At 56.3% G+C, this 17,594-nt stretch overlaps 1 protein-coding gene across 1 annotated transcript; it reads left to right on the forward strand.

Moving 5' to 3' along the window:
- Window positions 1-1,099: 1,099 nt before the first annotated feature.
- On the forward strand, window positions 1,100-16,431 carry Ca6 (carbonic anhydrase 6). Its single transcript, XM_023565621.2, has 8 exons — window positions 1,100-1,651; window positions 3,969-4,151; window positions 8,654-8,802; window positions 9,136-9,228; window positions 11,555-11,624; window positions 12,174-12,331; window positions 14,450-14,573; window positions 15,813-16,431. Exons 1-8 carry the CDS (start codon window positions 1,573-1,575, stop codon window positions 15,905-15,907), a joined length of 951 nt encoding a protein of 316 aa, XP_023421389.1. The 5' UTR covers window positions 1,100-1,572; the 3' UTR covers window positions 15,908-16,431.
- Window positions 16,432-17,594: the final 1,163 nt, after the last annotated feature.

Consider the following 17,594-nt stretch of genomic DNA (forward strand, 5'->3'; position numbering starts at 1 on the left):
TGGTGATCCTCCTGCCTCAGCCTCCTGAGTGCTGGGATGATTGGCCGGCGCCACCTTGCCTGACTTCCTTTATTAATTGAAATAGCCCCTTGGCGCTGGCTGAATGGGTTTGGGCAGCCTGGGTGCAGGGAATGGCCAGGCAGCGGGGGGTCTTCTGGGGACCCCAAGCGCCAGCCCCAGGCCACAGAAGCCCACAGGAGACCAGAGAGGAAGTGTAGGGCTTGGGGGGCCCTTGCTCTGCCTGCTCCTGCCAGGGAGTCCTCTGAGTCTGCGGCTGCCCTCCCCTAACCCTAACCCTAACCCTAACCCTAACCCTAAGGCTCCAGCTCCCCCCACTCCCACCCCTGCCCAGCCCCTGCTGGGTCCTCCAGCTGCCATCACCGAGAGACCTTTCCACGTTGCTCCATCTGTGGCCCTGCCTCAGTTTCCCCAAGGAGAGTCCCTGGGAACACATCAAGGGTCCTATATGCTGCCTGGCATGCCTGACTGTCCTCAGTGTGGCAGGACCCATGGGGTCTACACCACTGTCCCTTCCACAGGGCAGGGCTCAGACCAACCACACAGAAACCTGGTGGGTGACAAGCTAAGTCACTTCCCTGTGCTCACAGCAAGTAGTCACACCACACAATGTATCCCCTGGAGGTTGGTAGCAGCATGGACTCCTCCTGCAGATGGGGAGACTGAGGCACAGAGCGGCTGATAACCAGCCAGGCAGGGCTGGATCAGAGCCCTCCTGCTTCAGCACCCTTGAGGCCTCTGAGATTCTTCCAGCTTGTGAGCTTGTGGGCCTAACCACCGCCCCCAGGCTGGCCTTGAACTAGCAGTGATCCTCCTGCCTCAGCCTCCTGAGTGCCTGGGTTACAGGTGTGCATCACCACACTGGGCTTTTGGGGGACCTTTTAGGCGGGGCAGCAGCTGGTGACAGTGACAGGGAATCCCTGAAACTCCTCGAGTGCCCTTGTCCAGGTGGATTCTGCCAGTTGCCCTTGCAGCCAGGCTGTTTGCCAGTGCAGGGCGTCCTTGACCTTGGACCAGTGTGGCGTGTGCTCGTGGGAATTCTGCCCGCCCTTTGCCCATGCCTGCCTCGGGCTTGGACCCTGGTGTTCTGGCCGGACTCCCTGCTGGCCCATTTACCTGGGTGGCAGCACAGCTGGGCCTGGCCGTGGCTCCAAGACAGGCAGGAAGTGCCGGCGGGGATCCGGTGGGGTGCACAGCCCGTGACGCCCCACGCAGCCTGGCAGAAAGGGCAGCGGAAGCGCGTGCCTCAGTAGCCCATTTGAGCCGGTGCCAGCCCTCCCTCCCGGGTCCCCTCCACAATGGCCGCTCTGTGTGGCCTCGGGCTTCGGTGAGGTCCCGGGCGGGCCGGGCAGCAGACACGGCTAATTGGACCGGGCACGCCTGGCACACGGCAGCCGCTGAGAAGGGCCATTGTGGGGAGCTGTTGTTGTTCCACGGGGGCAGGGCAGGGCGGATCAGCCAGCCGGACGGACGGGTGTAAATTGTTATTTACAGTTTCTGGGCTTTTAAAAGCAGCACCATCCTGGCACCCTGACTGCTCCAGACTGCAGTGCCATGGCGACCCTGGTGACTCTGGTGTCCCTGCTTCTCCTGGGCTTTCAGGCCCAGGTCAGGTCTGAGTGGACCTACTCAGGTAAGCAGCTGAGTCCCCCATGGCGGGACCGCAGTGCCCACACTGGTGTGCCACCTCACGGGGATTGGCCTGCTGTGGTTTCAGATGCTATCTCTTCCTCCTTTGTTTTTAAGTTTTAAATTTGCACAGCACTGGGGAGGCTGAGGCAGGAGGATTGCCTTGAGATGGAGCCCAACCTGAGCTACTTAGTGCAAGGTCAGCCTGAACTCTATAGTGAGACCTTGTCTCAAAAAGCGAACAAACAGAAACTGCAATCCTAGGGACCCTAGGGTCCCCACACTGAGCTCCATCCCTTTTAAACTTTTCTTTTGGAGACAGAGTCTCACTAAGACACAAGTTGCCAAGGTGGGGATCAAACTTGTAATCCTCCTGCCTCAGCTTCCCAGAGTGCTGGGAGCACGGGATAATAATGTGGCTGCAGCCTGCTTTGCCCAGAGCTTCTGGACCCGACTTCAGATGGCCCCGGTTGCCAAGGAGAGCCCCACAATGTGAGGGAAAGGTCCAGGCCTTTGGCCCGGGTCCCGACTCCCAGGTGCTGAAGACGACACCAGAGCTCCCTGCACGTGGCCACAGGAGCAGCTGCCCGTGTCCTCCTGTTCTCTCCTGGGCTGCGGAATGGGGTCCCTGGAGAGCCGGTGGTCCCTGGCTGGTGCTGGTGGCACTGGAGACAGGGGACAGAGCCCACCCTGCACGGCCCCTGCCTCGGGTCTTTGGGGACTCCTGCTCCAGGTGGGCATTGGCAGGTCCTGCCCAGGCAAGGGAGGCAGAGTCAGGGACACCTGGGGATCGGGGCCCTGCGTCACAATGTCCCTCCAGTGAGCCACACTGTGCCAATGGCTGCCAGGGACATCCAGGGCACCAGCATCATCTGGTCAGTGCCCTGCAGTGGCCGTGGGCTGCAGGATGGGAGAGGGTCCCAAGGAGGAAGGTGCCATCCTCCGGGGCTTGGCCCAGTCTGACAGGGCTGTAAGAATCAGGCGGTTCTTACGGAGCGTTCTGGGAGGGCTGGGGAGCTGTTTGGCCCTAGAAGAGAAAGGAAGGTTTAAAACTGCATTGGGGTTGGGGCTGGGGATTTAGCTCAGTGGCATAAGCACCTGCCTTGCAAGCAGGCGGTCGTGAGTTCGATCCCCAGTACCAATGAAAAAAAGAAAAAGACAAAAAAACAAAACAAAACAAAACTATGTTGGGGTCAGGCATGGTGCTGCACTCCTATAACCCCAGCACTTGGGAGGCTGAGGCAGGATGATTGTTGCAAATTCAAAACAAGCCTGCGCTACGAAGTGAACCCAAGGCCAGCCCGAAGTGCTAGGGAGACGCTGTCTCAGAAAGACAAAAACAAACAAAAAACAAAACCCCAAAACTGGGTTGGGTTATTAAGTACAGAAGAGAAGGGCAGGGAGACAGAGACTCAATCTTTTAGTTTATTTTTGATTTTGTCTTTGTTGAGACAGGGTCTCTTATGCAGTTCAGGCTGGCCTTGATCTCACTTTGTACCCCAGGCTGGTCTCAAACTTGCAGTGATCCACCTGCCTCAGCCTCCTGAGTGCTGGAATTATAGGCGTGAGCCACCACACCCGGCTTTCTGTTGATTTTATTTATTTATTTTGACATTGGGATCCAACTCATGACCTCATACTGGCCAGGCAGGTGCTTGTGCTGCTAAGCTGACCCCTGCCTCTCTGTTGATTTTAAACCAAGAAACTATGCAAAGCCAACACCAGGACACCATTCCCAAGTGCTCCCCTGAAGGCTGATACAGTTTCTCAGTCGAGCTTGTAGGAGATGACAACTCGCTCTGGGTGTCTAGAGCTGAATCATCCTTAACGGAGCGCACTCCCCGGCCTCAGAGATTATCACCATGTCCAGAAAGATAAACTTCCCTACCCAGGTGTTTTTACTTTAGTTTCTTTTTGTTTTGAGATTCGATCTCATTTCTGGGTTCCAGGGATCCTCCTGCCTCAGCCTCCTGCATAGCCGTGACTATAGGTGCACTGATTGTGCCCTGAGGCTTCACCATGGGGGGACTCACAAAGGGGCTGCAGCAAGAGAAGGGGAGGCGGGCTTCCTGCGGCACAGGGGTCAGGACTGCTGTCCTGGGCTTGGAAGGAGCACAGTGGCCCTGGGGGACAGGAGGAAAAGCCTCCGACCCAGCCCAGGAGCCCCTGACCACTGTCCCCTAAGCACCAAGGCGTGGTCCTGGGGTGATGGCAAGGTTACCAGAGTCAGCAGCAGAGCCCCTGAAGCCAGGCCCGCGGCGCTGGCTCAGGTGCCCTGGTCCTCCAGGGGCCCTGACGCCTGCCCGTGGTCTCTGTCTCAGAGGGCCAGCTGGACGAGGAGCACTGGGCGCTGCACTACCCGGCCTGCGGGGGCACTCGGCAGTCCCCCATCAACCTGCAGAGGCGGAAGGTGCACTTCAACCCGGCCCTGACGCCACTGGAGCTCATGGGCTACGAGGAGGGTCAGGCCGGCCAGTTCCCCATGACCAACAACGGCCACACAGGTAAGGGGCGCCTGTGGGGCGGAGGGGGCATCGGGGCCGAGGCCCAGACCCCACCAGCTCCTTCAGCCCGGCTCGCCTGACCCCTGCAGCAGGACATGCGGGTGACAGGTGACCGCCAACAGCTCCTGTCCTGTGCCCTCTTTATTTCTGTACCGAGTCTGAAACCGTAAAACCCTAAAACACCCCCTGGAGGGGCTGGGGATTTAGCTCAGCTGCATGAGCGCCTGCCTTGCAAGTGTGTGGTCGTGAGTTTGATCCCCGGTACCGATAAAAAAGGAAAAAGACAAAACAAAATATCCCCTGGCTTTCCAGCAGGTGCCTAAGCTCCCGCAGGCCCAGGCGGGGGGCTTTTCTGGGGTGGGGAAGCCTCGTGGGCCAGGACTGTCCCCAGCACGGCCTTGCGTGACACCTGGCGCCCTCATTCCCGCCTGGGTCCTGGGCTGGGCCTGTTTATGTCCACACACAGCTGCCTGTGACCCAACTGAGAAAAGCATTGCTCCATCCGGGCGCGGTACATGGAGAACAGTCACAGAGGGTCATGGGTCCCACCGAGAAGCAGGGAAGGCCTCGCCTGCAGGGCGGGAGTTGTCTGTGCTGCCACTGAGATGCATCATCCTCCTCTCCCCTCCCCCTCCCTCTCCTTCCCCTCCCCTCCCCCTTCCCCCTCCTTCCCCTCCCCCTTCCCCCATTTCTAAGCTGTGCTGTCCACGTTGGCTTCCAACTCCTGGGCTCAAGTGATCTCCTGCCTTAGCCTCCCAAGTAGCTGGGACCTTAGGAACCCATCACTGCCCGCCATGACCCCTATATATATATATATATTTTTTTTTTTGACCCCCATATATTTTGATGTACAGTATTTTTCTTTTTTCTTTTTTTGGTACCAGGAATCGAACTCGGGGCCTCGCACCTGCCAGGCAGGTGTTGCCCTGCTGGGCTACTGGCCCAGCTCTGCTGGATGTTATTATTTAGGGTGCTTCTTATCAAGGATCTTTTGAAATCCTTCGGCTATAGGGATTGGAGTCTGCGGTAAACCTTCAGTAAGCTCCCAGCACATTCAGGAATTCTGTTGAAGGAAACAGAAACCAATACACAAGTCAAACTCTAGTGAAACGTCGAGGGGCTATTTGCTGTCCCCCATTCTCAAGTCCCACGCGAGTGTACTCTTGTTAGAACCAAAGGCCCGACCCACATTGGTCCTGCCCAACCTGGGCCTAAGGAAACATGCCCGCCCCAGTTCCAGGCCAGACCCGTGCTCCTCCTCCTCGCCCTCTGTCCTAATCCCCGAAGCCCCATCTTTCCGCCTCCCCTCTGAGGTCCTGCAGCGGAACCCTGCAGGGTCACCTTGCGGCTGCATCCTTCACTGGGTCCCTGCGCCTCAGGGTCTCCCTCGGGATTTCCCATTTATTTTTTTTAGCGTGGTCAGGATGGACCCTGGTTCTTATTTATCCACTCACCCACTGAAAATCATCTCGGTCACCAGAATCTGGGCGATTGTTGCTTAAGAAACCTGCCGTAGGGGCTGGGGATTTAGCTCAGCGGCATAAGTGCCTGCCTTGGAAGCAGGCAGTCGTGAGTTCGATCCCTGGTACCGATAAAAACGAAAAAGACCAAAAAAAAAAAAAAAAAAAAAAAAAAGAAACCTGCCGTAGCTTGGCATGGTGGTATGCGCCTGTAATCCCAGCACTCAGGAGACAGAGACAGGAGGATCCCTGTAAGTTTGAGGCCTGCCTAGGCTACAGAGTAAGACCGTCTCAAGAAACCACAAACACACAGACAGATGTAAATCAGCATGCAGGTTCCCAGGGGGTTGGCATAGCTGTCCCCTGCTGTGAGCAGGTCCCCAGGTGGGCGCTGGGTCACCTGGGGAGGGGGTGATTAGCTGTGGTGGAAACAGCCTTCCGAAGCATTGCGTTCTTCAGCCCTGGGAGGGCTCTGGGCTCTGCCCCCCCTCCCCCAGGAGTGAGCCTCGGGGTCTGCATGGCCTGGCTGGGTCCCCGCCTAGCTGATTCCTGATCCGAGCGCCCATCTGCCATCGGCGTATCTTGCTCTCCCGTGTCCGTCCCGTCTTCTGTCCACTTTCTGAGCAGCCTGTTGGTTTTCTGTTGCTGAATTTTACGCACTCCTGCCTGGCACGGGTGGGACAGTGTGCCAGCAGCTGTGTTGTCTGGGACACTTCTTTCCCGGCTCCTCTCCTCCCTCCCCAGCAGGCTTTACCCAGAGCAGCTTTTAGTGCCCATGAAATCCGGCCTCTCCGTCACTGACCCCCGGATCTGCCTGTGGTGGTGTGTTACAGGGTCCCTGCAGGGCTGGGCGTGCAGCTCGGGGGTGCAGCACTTGCCTGGCATGTGTGAAGCCTTGGGTTCCACACCAGCACACACACACGCACGCACACACGCACGCACGCACGATTGTAATGCAATGCACAGACACGGCCAGGACGCCAAGTTTCCATTTTATTTGTGCTGCCAAAGCAAGTACAAGTTTTACCTTCTGTGTAAGGAAGCGGGCTCCGTGCCCGCCCCACGCCAAGCCCGGGACAGTGAATCTTTCAGAGACCGAGTGCCCAGTCCACACTCGGTCCCAAACCCACTTATTGACCGCAAAGCGCCACCCTGGCAATAATACCTGCAGACTGAGGTTCGCTTTTAGAAAAAACCAACCCACCCCTCGACATCTTTTGTCAGAGAGCACAGTAACAGAGCTCTCTGCAACACGGTTTGTCACTGAAAGAGGAAAGTCTGCGCTGGGGTGCTTTGGCACTGCGGTGATGTTCGCTGTTGTTTGCGTGACAGCCATTAGTCAGAGCTGGGCTCAGGTTCTGTTTGACAACAGGTGAGCTCCCAGGTCGTCCTATCAGCAGTGACATAACTCAGAGCTGAAATGTGCTGCTCACACGTGTAAGTCGGGGTGACCTGCATCGCCCACCGACAGGGCTCTGCACACCGCTGAGGCTCACAGAGGTCCTCTGGCACTGCCCCACCCCTGTGAGCCTTCAGCCGGGGATTTAGCTCAGTCACATAAGCGCCTGCCTGGCAAGTACGAAGTCATGAGTTTGACACCCAGTACCAAAACAAAACAAAACAAAACAAAAAAACCTTTGGATGTGGCTTTTTTTTTCTTTGTTTTTTTGAGACAGGGCCTCCCTGTGCAGTTTAGGCTCATCTTGAGCTCACTTTGTAGCCCAGGCTGGTCTCGAATTTGCAATGATCCTTCTGCCTCAGCCTCCTGAGTTTTGGGATGACAGGCCTGTACCACGAAACAGTTTTAGGCTAGGAAAACTCCAAAAGTGATAGAGAGACCCACACACCCTCTCCCATGTCTAACGGAACATCTTACAATCACAGCCCAGATGTCACTGGGAATTCACACAGATGCTCACGGTTAGAGACCTTGCTGCCCTCTTTCTGGTCTCAAGCAGGTTCCCCATCGAAGTTGGCCCATCTGGCCTTCAGGCTCCCTTAATCTGGGTCAGATCTTTGTCCTTTTTTTTTTTGCTTTTGCGGCTTTGACATTTGGCTGATCACTTCATTTTATTTTATTTTGGTACCAGGGATTGAACTCACGACCTTGTACTTGTCAGGCAGGGACCTCTGAGCCAAATACCTGGCCCTGATCACTTCTTTTTAGACAAAACTTATTTACATCTGGGTGGTGGTGCACACCAGTCATCCCAGCACTCAGGAGGCTGAGGCAGGAGGATCTCAGTGTTGGGCTATGTAGTGAGTTAAAGATCAGCATGAACCTGTCTCAAAAAAAGTTATTATGCCTTTTGTTTGTGTGTGGTCTGGGGATGAGCTAAACCCCCGGCCCGATTATGTCTGTCTTAGTCCATGTTTGCACCCACTGTGGGGCATGTAATACATCCTGAGTCTCTGCTCCCCTCCTCCTCTGATCGTGCAGGTGAGGTGGGTTAACTTCATCCCTGGAGAGGGAAGCGGCCTCTTTGGGAAAAAGAATCCGGAAGGGTCAGCAAGCTTTTTGGGGACAGAGGTTTTGGCCTCTTCTTTTCAAAACACAGCCACAAGCCCAGTGTTACCTCCTGCCTGAGCTGGGGCACGGTGGCTGAGACATTCTGCTTCCCCCAACTACCTGGGTTTTGGTGGGGGAGGGACATGATTGTCAGTCTCTTGCTGCCTGTGTGGAGCTACCTGTCCTTTTGTTTTCTGAGACAGAGTCTCTTTATGTGGTTCAGACTGGCCCTGAACTCATTATGTAGCCCAGGCTGGCCTCAAAGGTAGAGCGATCCTCCTGCCTCAGCCTCCTGAGTGCTGCGACTATTGAGGTTTACCGCCGGGCCTGGCACTGGGCCTTTGTCTTGTGTGTATGAGCTGCGTCAAGCTGTGGTGATGTAAGGTTGGCAGGGAGGGGCCTTGGTGCTTGGTACTCGCCAGCTCTGAGTGTCTCCCCCTCACCCACGGGCCGTCTGTCCACGAGTGGACACGCAGAGGCAGCAGGGGGCGCCCTCTGCCCGCCGGAGGTCTGAGCGCCCGCCTCCCCTCCAGTGCAGATCACCCTGCCTGAGAGCATGCGCCTGGCCGGCCCCGAGGGCACCGAGCACGTGGCCGTGCAGATGCACTTCCACTGGGGCGGCGACTCCTTTGAGGTCAGCGGCTCGGAGCACACCGTTGACGGCGTCCGACGGGTCATGGAGGTGCGTGAGGTCCCCGCAGCCCACTCCCTCACCCTTTCGGAGGCAGGTTCTTGCTCTGTGGCCCAGGCTGGCCTCGAACTCGGGGTGACCCTCCTTGCTCACTCTGTCCCCGGCCCCCAGAGACCACGGAGGGGCCCAGGGTCCTCAGGGGAGCCCTGCCTTCCTGGCATCTGTGGATGCCGTCGTGCTGTGCCTCCTAGCCCCGTCTCCACCCTGTGGAGGGATGCAGAGGGCAGACAGGCCTGGGGCCTCTTGCTGCCTTCCTGTCTGGGAAGCGATGGCAGTCTGTCTGAGCTGCCCCGACCATGAGATGCCTGTGTCTTGTTCCCACAGATCCACGTGGTTCACTACAATTCGAAATACGAGAGCTATGACATAGCCAAAGACGCCCCAGATGGCCTGGCAGTGCTGGCCGCCTTCGTGGAGGTAGGCGGTGTAGACCGATGGCTTGGCAGTGTCGGGTGTAGACTATGTCTTCTTCGGGTCTCTCCCTGTCCTTCTCTGAGCTCCTCATCCTTGGGAAGCTGATTCAGTGGGGCACCAACACCTACCCCAGGTCCAGCACCCCCACTCTCGGCTGGGATCCTTGGGGAGCATGGATAAATGGGACAAGATGACTTTTTTTCCAAACTCAGGGCCTTGCACTTGCAGGCAGGTGCTGTGCCACTGAGCTGCATCCCTGGCCCTGGACAAGGTGATGTAACAGACCTGAAACCACAGCGGTTTCACCTAACACGGCCAGGTGGGCAGGGTGGGGCAGACCTCTGACCCAGCCAAAGAAAGCAGCTGTTTCTTCAGAACCCAGAGGGCGATTAGGGCTGGCTGGTTGGGAATTGAATTGCCAAAAAGCAAGTATTAAAGTGGGTAAAATCATTTAAACACAAAATCCACAACACCACAAAAACAAAAACAAGAGCAAAAACCCAGTCGTTTCTGCGCTGGAAACGGGCCAAGGCAAACAGCAGATCAAGGCATTTACCTGTGAAAATGGTTATAAATCAAGGAAGAGCACGAGTGTCCGTGGGCTTCTCACCTCCTGTTCTGTCCACACCCAGAGCATGGTCACCAGGTGGGCGGCTTTATCAGGTCATGCAGTCAGGACAGCCGGGTGCTCGCAGCCGGGCTGGCGGGGCTGACCTGGCATCTGACCAGGTGCCCACCCAGGCGCAGCCACAGCACCAGCGAAGACAGCAACAGAAGACGGCAAAGCATCCGAGAGGGCTGGCGGCTGACACCGGCTCCCGCGTGGTCACAGCACTGCAGTCAGGCTTTGCAAGGGGACAGATTTAATATAGGACCCAGAATTCATAGGATAACTTTATAATATTCACCCAGAGAGTGAAATGCACGAGAGTGTAGGAGATCTGTCCATGTGCTAGAGACTTACAGAACCCAGCCGAGGGCCTGGATCCCGCAGCAATGTCCTGCAGGAGTCCAGCTGAAGACCTGGAGCCCACAGCAATTCCCTGTAGGAGTCTGGCAGGAGGCCTGGAGCCCACGCCAATGCCTCAGGCAGGTCTGTATCAGGGATCTGCGCTGGGAAGGCCCAAAGGTCAGCGGTGGAAACCAGAAAGTTGGCACCAGCGGGATGAAGGAGCTGTGCCAGAGGCTGAGGGATCTGCTCTGGAGCCAGGAAGCCATGCCCAAGGTGAGGACCAGAGCTCCCGGAAGAGAACCACAGTCCTCCTCAGTGACAGCAAGCACTGCAGCCCCTCTGATGATGAGAACAGCTGGGTTCCCATCAGGATGCCAGCGTGACAAGCTTCTCCAGGAGGAGCAACAGCCTCCTGCCGTTCTCCTTTTTTGCCATTGGCAGCAGTCCCCAGGTGCCTCCACACCCAGCGCCAGGCTGACTCGGTTCAGCTGAGTGATCCAAGATGACCGTGAGTTCAGCCCATGAGGAGTGACGAGTGAGCCGGAGGTTTAAGAGGGGACACCCTGGAAGCGACAGACAGGGGGCATGGGTGCGGTGAAAGCATTTCACCTGGAAGAAAGTAGTGGACGGGCAGCAGAGCAGCACGGCAGGATGGAACCGCTCGAGGGCGCACAGCAGAGACGGGCACCTGTCTGAGGCTGCCCAGGTGTGTGCAGTGGGAAGGCATCCAGTGGGCACCAGTGGCTGGAAAGACCCATCGCAATGGAACCTGTGCACCAGGACAGCCGTACTTCGCAGAGGCAGAACGCCTACAGGAGGAGAGCTCTGGCAGGGGGCACCTGGAGCTCTTCTGCCCGGAACCTGTGGCCCAAGTATTGAGGATGACAAGACAGGTGCCCTGGGAAGCTTTCAGCAGTGGCTTAGTCACTGTCTCATGGCTGGGACAAAACAGCAGACACCCACAGCCTTCCAGGAGGAGAAGCTTCTCTTGGCTCACGGCTTTTAGAGGATTCAGTCCACAGTGTCTGGCTTCATGGCAGGAAGGGTCTGGTGGAGCACAGGGGCTCAGCTCATGGTGCCCAGGAAGCCGAGAGTGAGGGGAAGAACCAGGAGGAAGATAAACCCATCCAGGCCACGCCCCCAGGACAGCCTCTTCTGAAGGCCCCGCCTCTTCTGATAGGCCCCGCCTTTTATGACAGGCCCCGCCTCTTCCAACAGTTCCTGCCTCTTCTGATAGGCCATGTTTCTTATGGCAGCCCCGCCTCTTCTAGCCAGGCCCCGCCTACTAACAGCCATAAACTAGCAGGCGCACGGTTGCTAGGAAAGCACACAGCTACATCCTCCTGCGCCAGCTAACGGCCCGCCTTTCACCTCTAGATGGAGGAGGACGCTGAAAACACCTACTACAGCAGCTTCATCTCCCACCTGGCCAACATCAAGTACCCAGGTAGGACGCCAGGAGGGGACTGAGCGCGCGTTGGGGGTGGAGCGGAGGGTGACGCTGCTGACCGTCTGCTGGGCTGACCAGGACCCCGAGGAACCTGCTCATAAGACGATGAGCTGTGTCGCGGTGGCAGACGGTGCCACTGACCCCTCAGCACCCTCTTGCTCCCAAAGCACTCGGGTTACTGTTCTCGCTACTTTCCGAGCGGCCCGAAAGTCCTTTTCGGAGTCTTTGGTTAGCTGCACTGTCCTGGCCGCCTCAGTGTCCTGCATCGCCTTGAGATGTTAATTTTCAGGCTTATTTTGACCTCGGCGCAGAGCCAGGAGTTGCATGGCGCCAGGTCCTGTGAGCCAGGTGGATGGGCACACGCGGTGTTTTCCAGCCTGCCGTCCGGTTGGGTGGCGCCGGGAGGCCGCATTCGGCACAGTTTTGATCCCAAACCTATTGCCTACGCAAGCGAAAGCGCACTTCAGAACTGCCTCTGGAGGCCGCGAGAGCAGCCGGTCGGTGCGCTGGCCCTGAGGTCCCTCTGTCCCCCGTCCTGCCTGCTAGGACAGAGCACGATGATCAGCGGCCTCCCGGTCCTGGACATGCTGCCCGAGAACCACTTCGAATACTACACCTACCACGGCTCCCTCACCACGCCGCCCTGCACGGAGAACGTGCGCTGGTTCGTGCTGCAGGACTCCGTCAAGCTCTCCAGGGCGCAGGTAGCGCTGGCCCAGGCTGTGGGGGGCACTGAGCGGGCGCCTGGTTTCCTTGGGGCTGACACCCGGGGCTCTGCTGCAGATGCCACTGTGGGTGTCCTCCCCAGTGCTGTGGTAGCATTGCAGAAAACAGACCCAACAGGGGAGGAGGTCTGGGAGGCAGTTTATTACACCGGTTGACTGAGTTTCTCCCAGTCAGCCCAGCCTGGCAGTGTTTCATGAGAAAGCAAGGGGGCGGTGCAGGGGCAGACTTAGTGCACTGTGATTGGAGGGCTGGGTGACATCATGGGTTGCTAAGGGAGTTTAAATATTTTAGGTTACATCATAAGGCTGTCAGCCCTATAACGCGTGGGTGACACCGAGAAAGAAACTCCTGTAACGTTTTCAGTTACATCGTAAGGTCATCAGCTATACAAAGGCCCTAAAGCCCGGGGTTACACAAAGGAACATTTCAAGTTACATTTTAAGGCCATCTGTTAGACAAGTTTACACAAAGGAAGGAATGTTTTCTTATCAGGTTGGTCCGGATACGCTGGCTTGGCCTTGGCAGCCTTTCTTGGCAGGCTTTTATTTAAAATTTTAAATTCCCATTCAGTGGAGACTGGTAAACACTGGCATCCACGAAATCTGTCTGCCACTGCGCGGTTAGTGAGGTTGGCTCGCTTCTTGTGTGTGTCCAGGTTTATCCCACACGGTGGGAAGTCACTCGAGTCCAGTGATCCAGGGTCAGCCTGGAATTCAGAAGTCAGTCCTGTAGGTTTGATGTTAACATAAAGGAACTTTTTTACAAATATGATACAAATAAAACGCTGGGCATGGTGGCACACAGCTGCTGCCCCAGCATTGGGAGGCTGAGGCAGGAAGATTGTGTGAGTTTGAGCCCAGCCAGTGAGAACCTTTATAAAAAAAAACCAAACCAACCTTACACTAAACACATACCAGTGAAAGCACCAAACACAGAGCCAGCAAGCAGTCGTAAAGAGAACCATGAGGCTGATCTGACCCAGGCAGAGCAAGGGCGGGAGGGACTGGGTCCTGCTTCCCAGTGAGGGAAACTGAGGCCAGCTCACACTGGGCTCCCAGCCAGAACCCCGGGGCCGGGAGCACGCAGAGCCCTTGGCCGGTTTGGAAGGACAGAGCGCGAGAGCGTACGTTGAGATGTCTCTTTGACTTTATTCTCTCCGTGCACGTTGGAGGAGTGAACGAACAGATGAGCTGTGTAACAGGAGCAGCTCAGAAATACACCCGAGCATTAAATTTTAAAAAATGCATTGCAGTGAAAGACACATACCATGATTTATTTATTTTTTGTCCTTTTAAGACAGGGTCTCTCTATGCAGTTCAGGCTAGCCTTGAGCTCACTGTGTAGCCCAGGCTGCTCTTGAATTTGCAAAGATCCTCCTGCCTCAGCCTCCCAAGTGCTGGGATTACCATGCCCAGCTAAGGCACAGTACCATGAATCCCCCTCAAAATCCTCTCCTGCAAGCACGCTCATCTCCTCTTTCTCGCTGCTTTCTGGAGCCCTCTCTCCTGAGTGTCTTGAGTTGTGCTGTGGCGGCTGCCTCTGTGGTTCAAAATATTCACCATTTGTGGTCGCTTTAACTTTGGGGAAGAGCCGGCGGTCACACAGGTCACAAAGAGGCAGATCCGGTGAACAAGGTGGCTGAGGGCGATACAACGTCACAGTTTTTGTGTGTGTGCCAGGAATCAAATTCAGGACCTTGAGTTTGGCACTGCGCCTCTGAGCTACATCCCTGGCCACTGTTGTGTTTTATTTGACAGAAAACTGAAATGATGTGCCATGAAAAAGACACAGAAGAACACTCCCAGAACTTCGGGAGAGATGGGATTAGGGTGCTCAGAGTGAGGGGGGGGGGGGTTTGAGAGAGAGACTGGCAACAGTATGTCTTCTTTTCTTGTCTTGTTTTGTCTTTTGTTTCTTTCTTGGCTTTTTGAGACAGAGGCTTGCAGGCCTGCACCACCACGCCTGGCTAACATGCACACCTGTGGATCCCACCTGGCCCAGAGCGCCTAGACTCTCCCCTGGACTTGAGCTCTCAGGGGTGCCGTTCCAGGTGCTGCCCGAGCTCCTGGTGGTGACTCCCCTTCTGTCGCCCCCAGGTCTGGAAGATTGAGAACTCCCTGCTGACACACGACAACAAGACTCTGCACAACGGCTACCGCAGTGTCCAGCCGCTGCATGACAGGGTGGTGGAGGCCAGTTTCCAGTTCTCCCGCAGCCTCCGTGAGTGCGGCCCTGCCCCGCACCCCTTCCGGCCACTCCTGTCTCTCCCTGTTGGGGCGACTGCAGAGGGCCACAGCTGGGATGCAGGACAGGGCCTGGGAGGGGCGGTGCTGAGACAGAGAGGGGACAGCAGCCCTGTCACCCGTGGTCTGGGCTGCACAGTGGGGTAAGCAGGGGCAGCTGACAGAGGAGCAGAGGCTCACACCGATGGCCCGGCCTGGCCCCAGTGGTCTCCTGCAGGCACCTTTACCTGTCCACGAGTCCCTCCGCCCCTCCCCACCCCACCTCACCCCACCCCGCTGCTGCTGGGTCCTTGAGACCACAGACCCTTCCTGTGCTTGCATGGGGCTGAAGCGTGGGGCCCCAGGGTGCTGGGGTGGCAGGAGTGTCCCCCCTCTCTTGGTCCCGCTGGTCCCTTGGGTCAGGTGACAGCTGGGATCTGGGCTGGTCTCATTGCTGTGGTGGCGAGAATATAGATATTGCTGGGTGTTGTGGCACATGCCTGTCATCAGTGCAGTCAAGAGGCTGAGGCAGGAGGATCGATACAAGTTCAAGGTCAGCCTGGGCTACACAGCAAGACCCTGTCTTAAAATACACACAATTTTTTTAAAAAAAACTTTTTTTTTCTTTGTCTTTTTCTTTTGTATCAGTACTGGGAATTGAACTCACAACCACACGCTTGCACAGCAGGTGCTTATGCCACTAAGCTAAATCCCCAGCCCCTAAAAGATACTTTTGAGATAGAGTCTTGCTAAGCGAGACACCCCCTTCCCCAAGGGGTGGCACCTTTCTACACAGGCCAGGTTTCTCCTAGGTTGTGCAGAGGGGTACAGACTGTTGGACCTGGTTCCTGAGTATAGATTTTTCCCTTTTAATTTTTTAATTTTTGCTGTTCTTACAGTAGGCACCAACAGACTGTACGGGCTCCCATGTACATACTGCATAAGCTTTTCCTGCATGAGGGAGCTCAGATATTCTCAGTCCCCATGCTGCACGGAAGTGCTTGGGCTGCCCATGGCTTGCCACCTGTGTGGTCATCCCTGCTGAGACCCTTGTCTTTTTTTTCTTTTAGATATAAGATCTCACTTTGTAGCCCAGGCTGGCCTTGAATTCACAATGACTCTCCTGCCTCAGCCTCCCAAGTGCTGAGATGACAGACATGTGACACCAGGGCTGATGGCCTTCCAAGTTTTGGCCTTGCCAAACTAATTCTCTCCTTTTTTTTCCCTTGTGTCCTAGACTCCGAGATCGGGTCCTACTTAGAAGGGATCCAGATGAGCATTCGGGACCTGGCCAGGGCTTTGGAGCAGAGGAGAGAGAAGAGGCGTGTCTAAGGGGGCTTGGAGGAATCCTGGGACCGTGCCCTGGACACCAGCTGGACTTAGATTAGGACAGGAAACCGTCACCAGGACATGGAGGGACTCGAGGCTGACATCGCCAGTGAGAATTGACTGACACAGCCGCGGCGCGGCTGTCGGGCTCAGCTGCCCTCCTGGAGGCCCGGGCTGCGGCTGGGCCGGGCGCTTCTGTCCCGGCACCGAAAAAATCATCATCGCTTTGGTAATACAGAGCAGCACACGGCAGCAGTGGCCCAAGGTGGCCGGCGCTCGCGGGCCGGGAGGACACGGGGAAGCCTTAGCAGGGACAGAAATAGTCACGACTGTGACCGTGGCCGCACAATGACACGCACGCCTTCAGCTGCACGCAGCATCGTCTCATGAATGTATCACGCTGTACATAAATTATATGCATAAATTATGAAGTAATATTCACTGAAAAAAAGAAAAAAGAAAAAAGAAAAAAATCAGCTGGAACTCCCTTTAGCATTGAGATGTAATAAAATGATTTTGCAAATGTGTTTCAAGATTTCTTGTCTCTGTTCCTTGGTATTGCTTCAGATGCTGACCCCGGGCACCGGTGAGGGGTGGGGGTCAAGGAGGGAGGCGGATTTCCAGGCTAGGGTTAGGAGAAAGGAAGCCACAGAGCATCTGAGACCACAGCTGTCAAAAGACACCCGGACCACGTTGAAAAGAACTTGGGGACAATGCGTCCATCCCCAAACCCAAGATCGCCATGTGGTGGCTCAGATTGGTGAGCCCAGCACTTGGGAGGCTGAGGCAGGAGGGTCACCTTGAATTTGAGGCCAGACTTGGGTGCATAGCAAGACCCTGTCTCAAAGACAGTGAGCCTGGCGGGAGTGAGGCTCGGTGAGGAGGCTGCTGGGAAGTTTCTATTACGCTGTTGTCCCGGAAGGAACAAATCTAGCATTCGTCCTGTTTTCCCCGTCCAATCCCAGTCTCAGCACCAGCCAGGGGTCACAGAGCCTTTTCAAATGAGTGCCCTGCTGCAGGGGGCTGGGTGGCCACGTCCTTTGCGGCCACCCTCGGCCATGGGGACTGAGCCAGGCCGTTAGCTCAGGAGGTGTTGGTCTACAGATTCCACGCCCAGAGGTGCCAGGCTGGGGCCACCACAGGTCCTGACATCCTCCAGGAGGTGAGGTGCAGGGTCACTGCTGGCTGATGTCACCCAACTGCTCAGACCCTCAGGCGACTGCCCCCAGACTTTGTCCCCTCCTCCACAGCAACCTGAGGGACCTGCGGACATGGTCCTGGAGGTGCCCAGGGAAGATGCACTGAGGGGATGATCCAGCCTCTGGGCCAGAGAAAGAAATCTACCGCAAAAGGAGGGAAGATCAGAGAGGAAACTCAGAGAAGGATGAGCCGATGTAGGAGTGACCAGTAAACCCTGGAAGTGGGGTGCGTGGTGCACGCCTGTGATCTCAGCACTTACGAGCCTGAGGCAGGAGGATTGCCACAGGTCTGAGGACAGGCTGGGCTGTGGGGTGAGACCCTGTTTCAAACAAAGCAAACAGAAAAAGAAGTGAGACAGGAGAAGGGAGCCAGGACGCTTGGTGTGGCCGTCATGACTTCTAGCCAAAGGCGGGCCGTGGATTCAGGGTAGTCATTACTCTTTATTACTGTTTATTCCCTTAAAACACAAACGGAATCACCCTCTTTGCCT

The sequence above is a fragment of the Cavia porcellus genome, unplaced genomic scaffold, assembly GCF_034190915.1.
Source record: "Cavia porcellus strain 051 isolate PalLab524CR breed Dunkin Hartley unplaced genomic scaffold, mCavPor4.1 scaffold_25, whole genome shotgun sequence".
Lineage (NCBI taxonomy): Eukaryota > Metazoa > Chordata > Mammalia > Rodentia > Caviidae > Cavia > Cavia porcellus.

Excerpts from the sequence above, each read along its gene's own strand:
- Ca6 (XM_023565621.2), top strand. The coding sequence starts at position 1,573 with ATGGCGACCCTGGTGACTCTGGTGTCCCTGCTTCTCCTGGGCTTTCAG. Across the intron at positions 1,652-3,968 it reads GTCTGAGTGGACCTACTCAG|AGGGCCAGCTGGACGAGGAG; the intron begins GTAAGCAGCTGA and ends TCTCTGTCTCAG. Across the intron at positions 4,152-8,653 it reads GACCAACAACGGCCACACAG|TGCAGATCACCCTGCCTGAG; the intron begins GTAAGGGGCGCC and ends CCTCCCCTCCAG.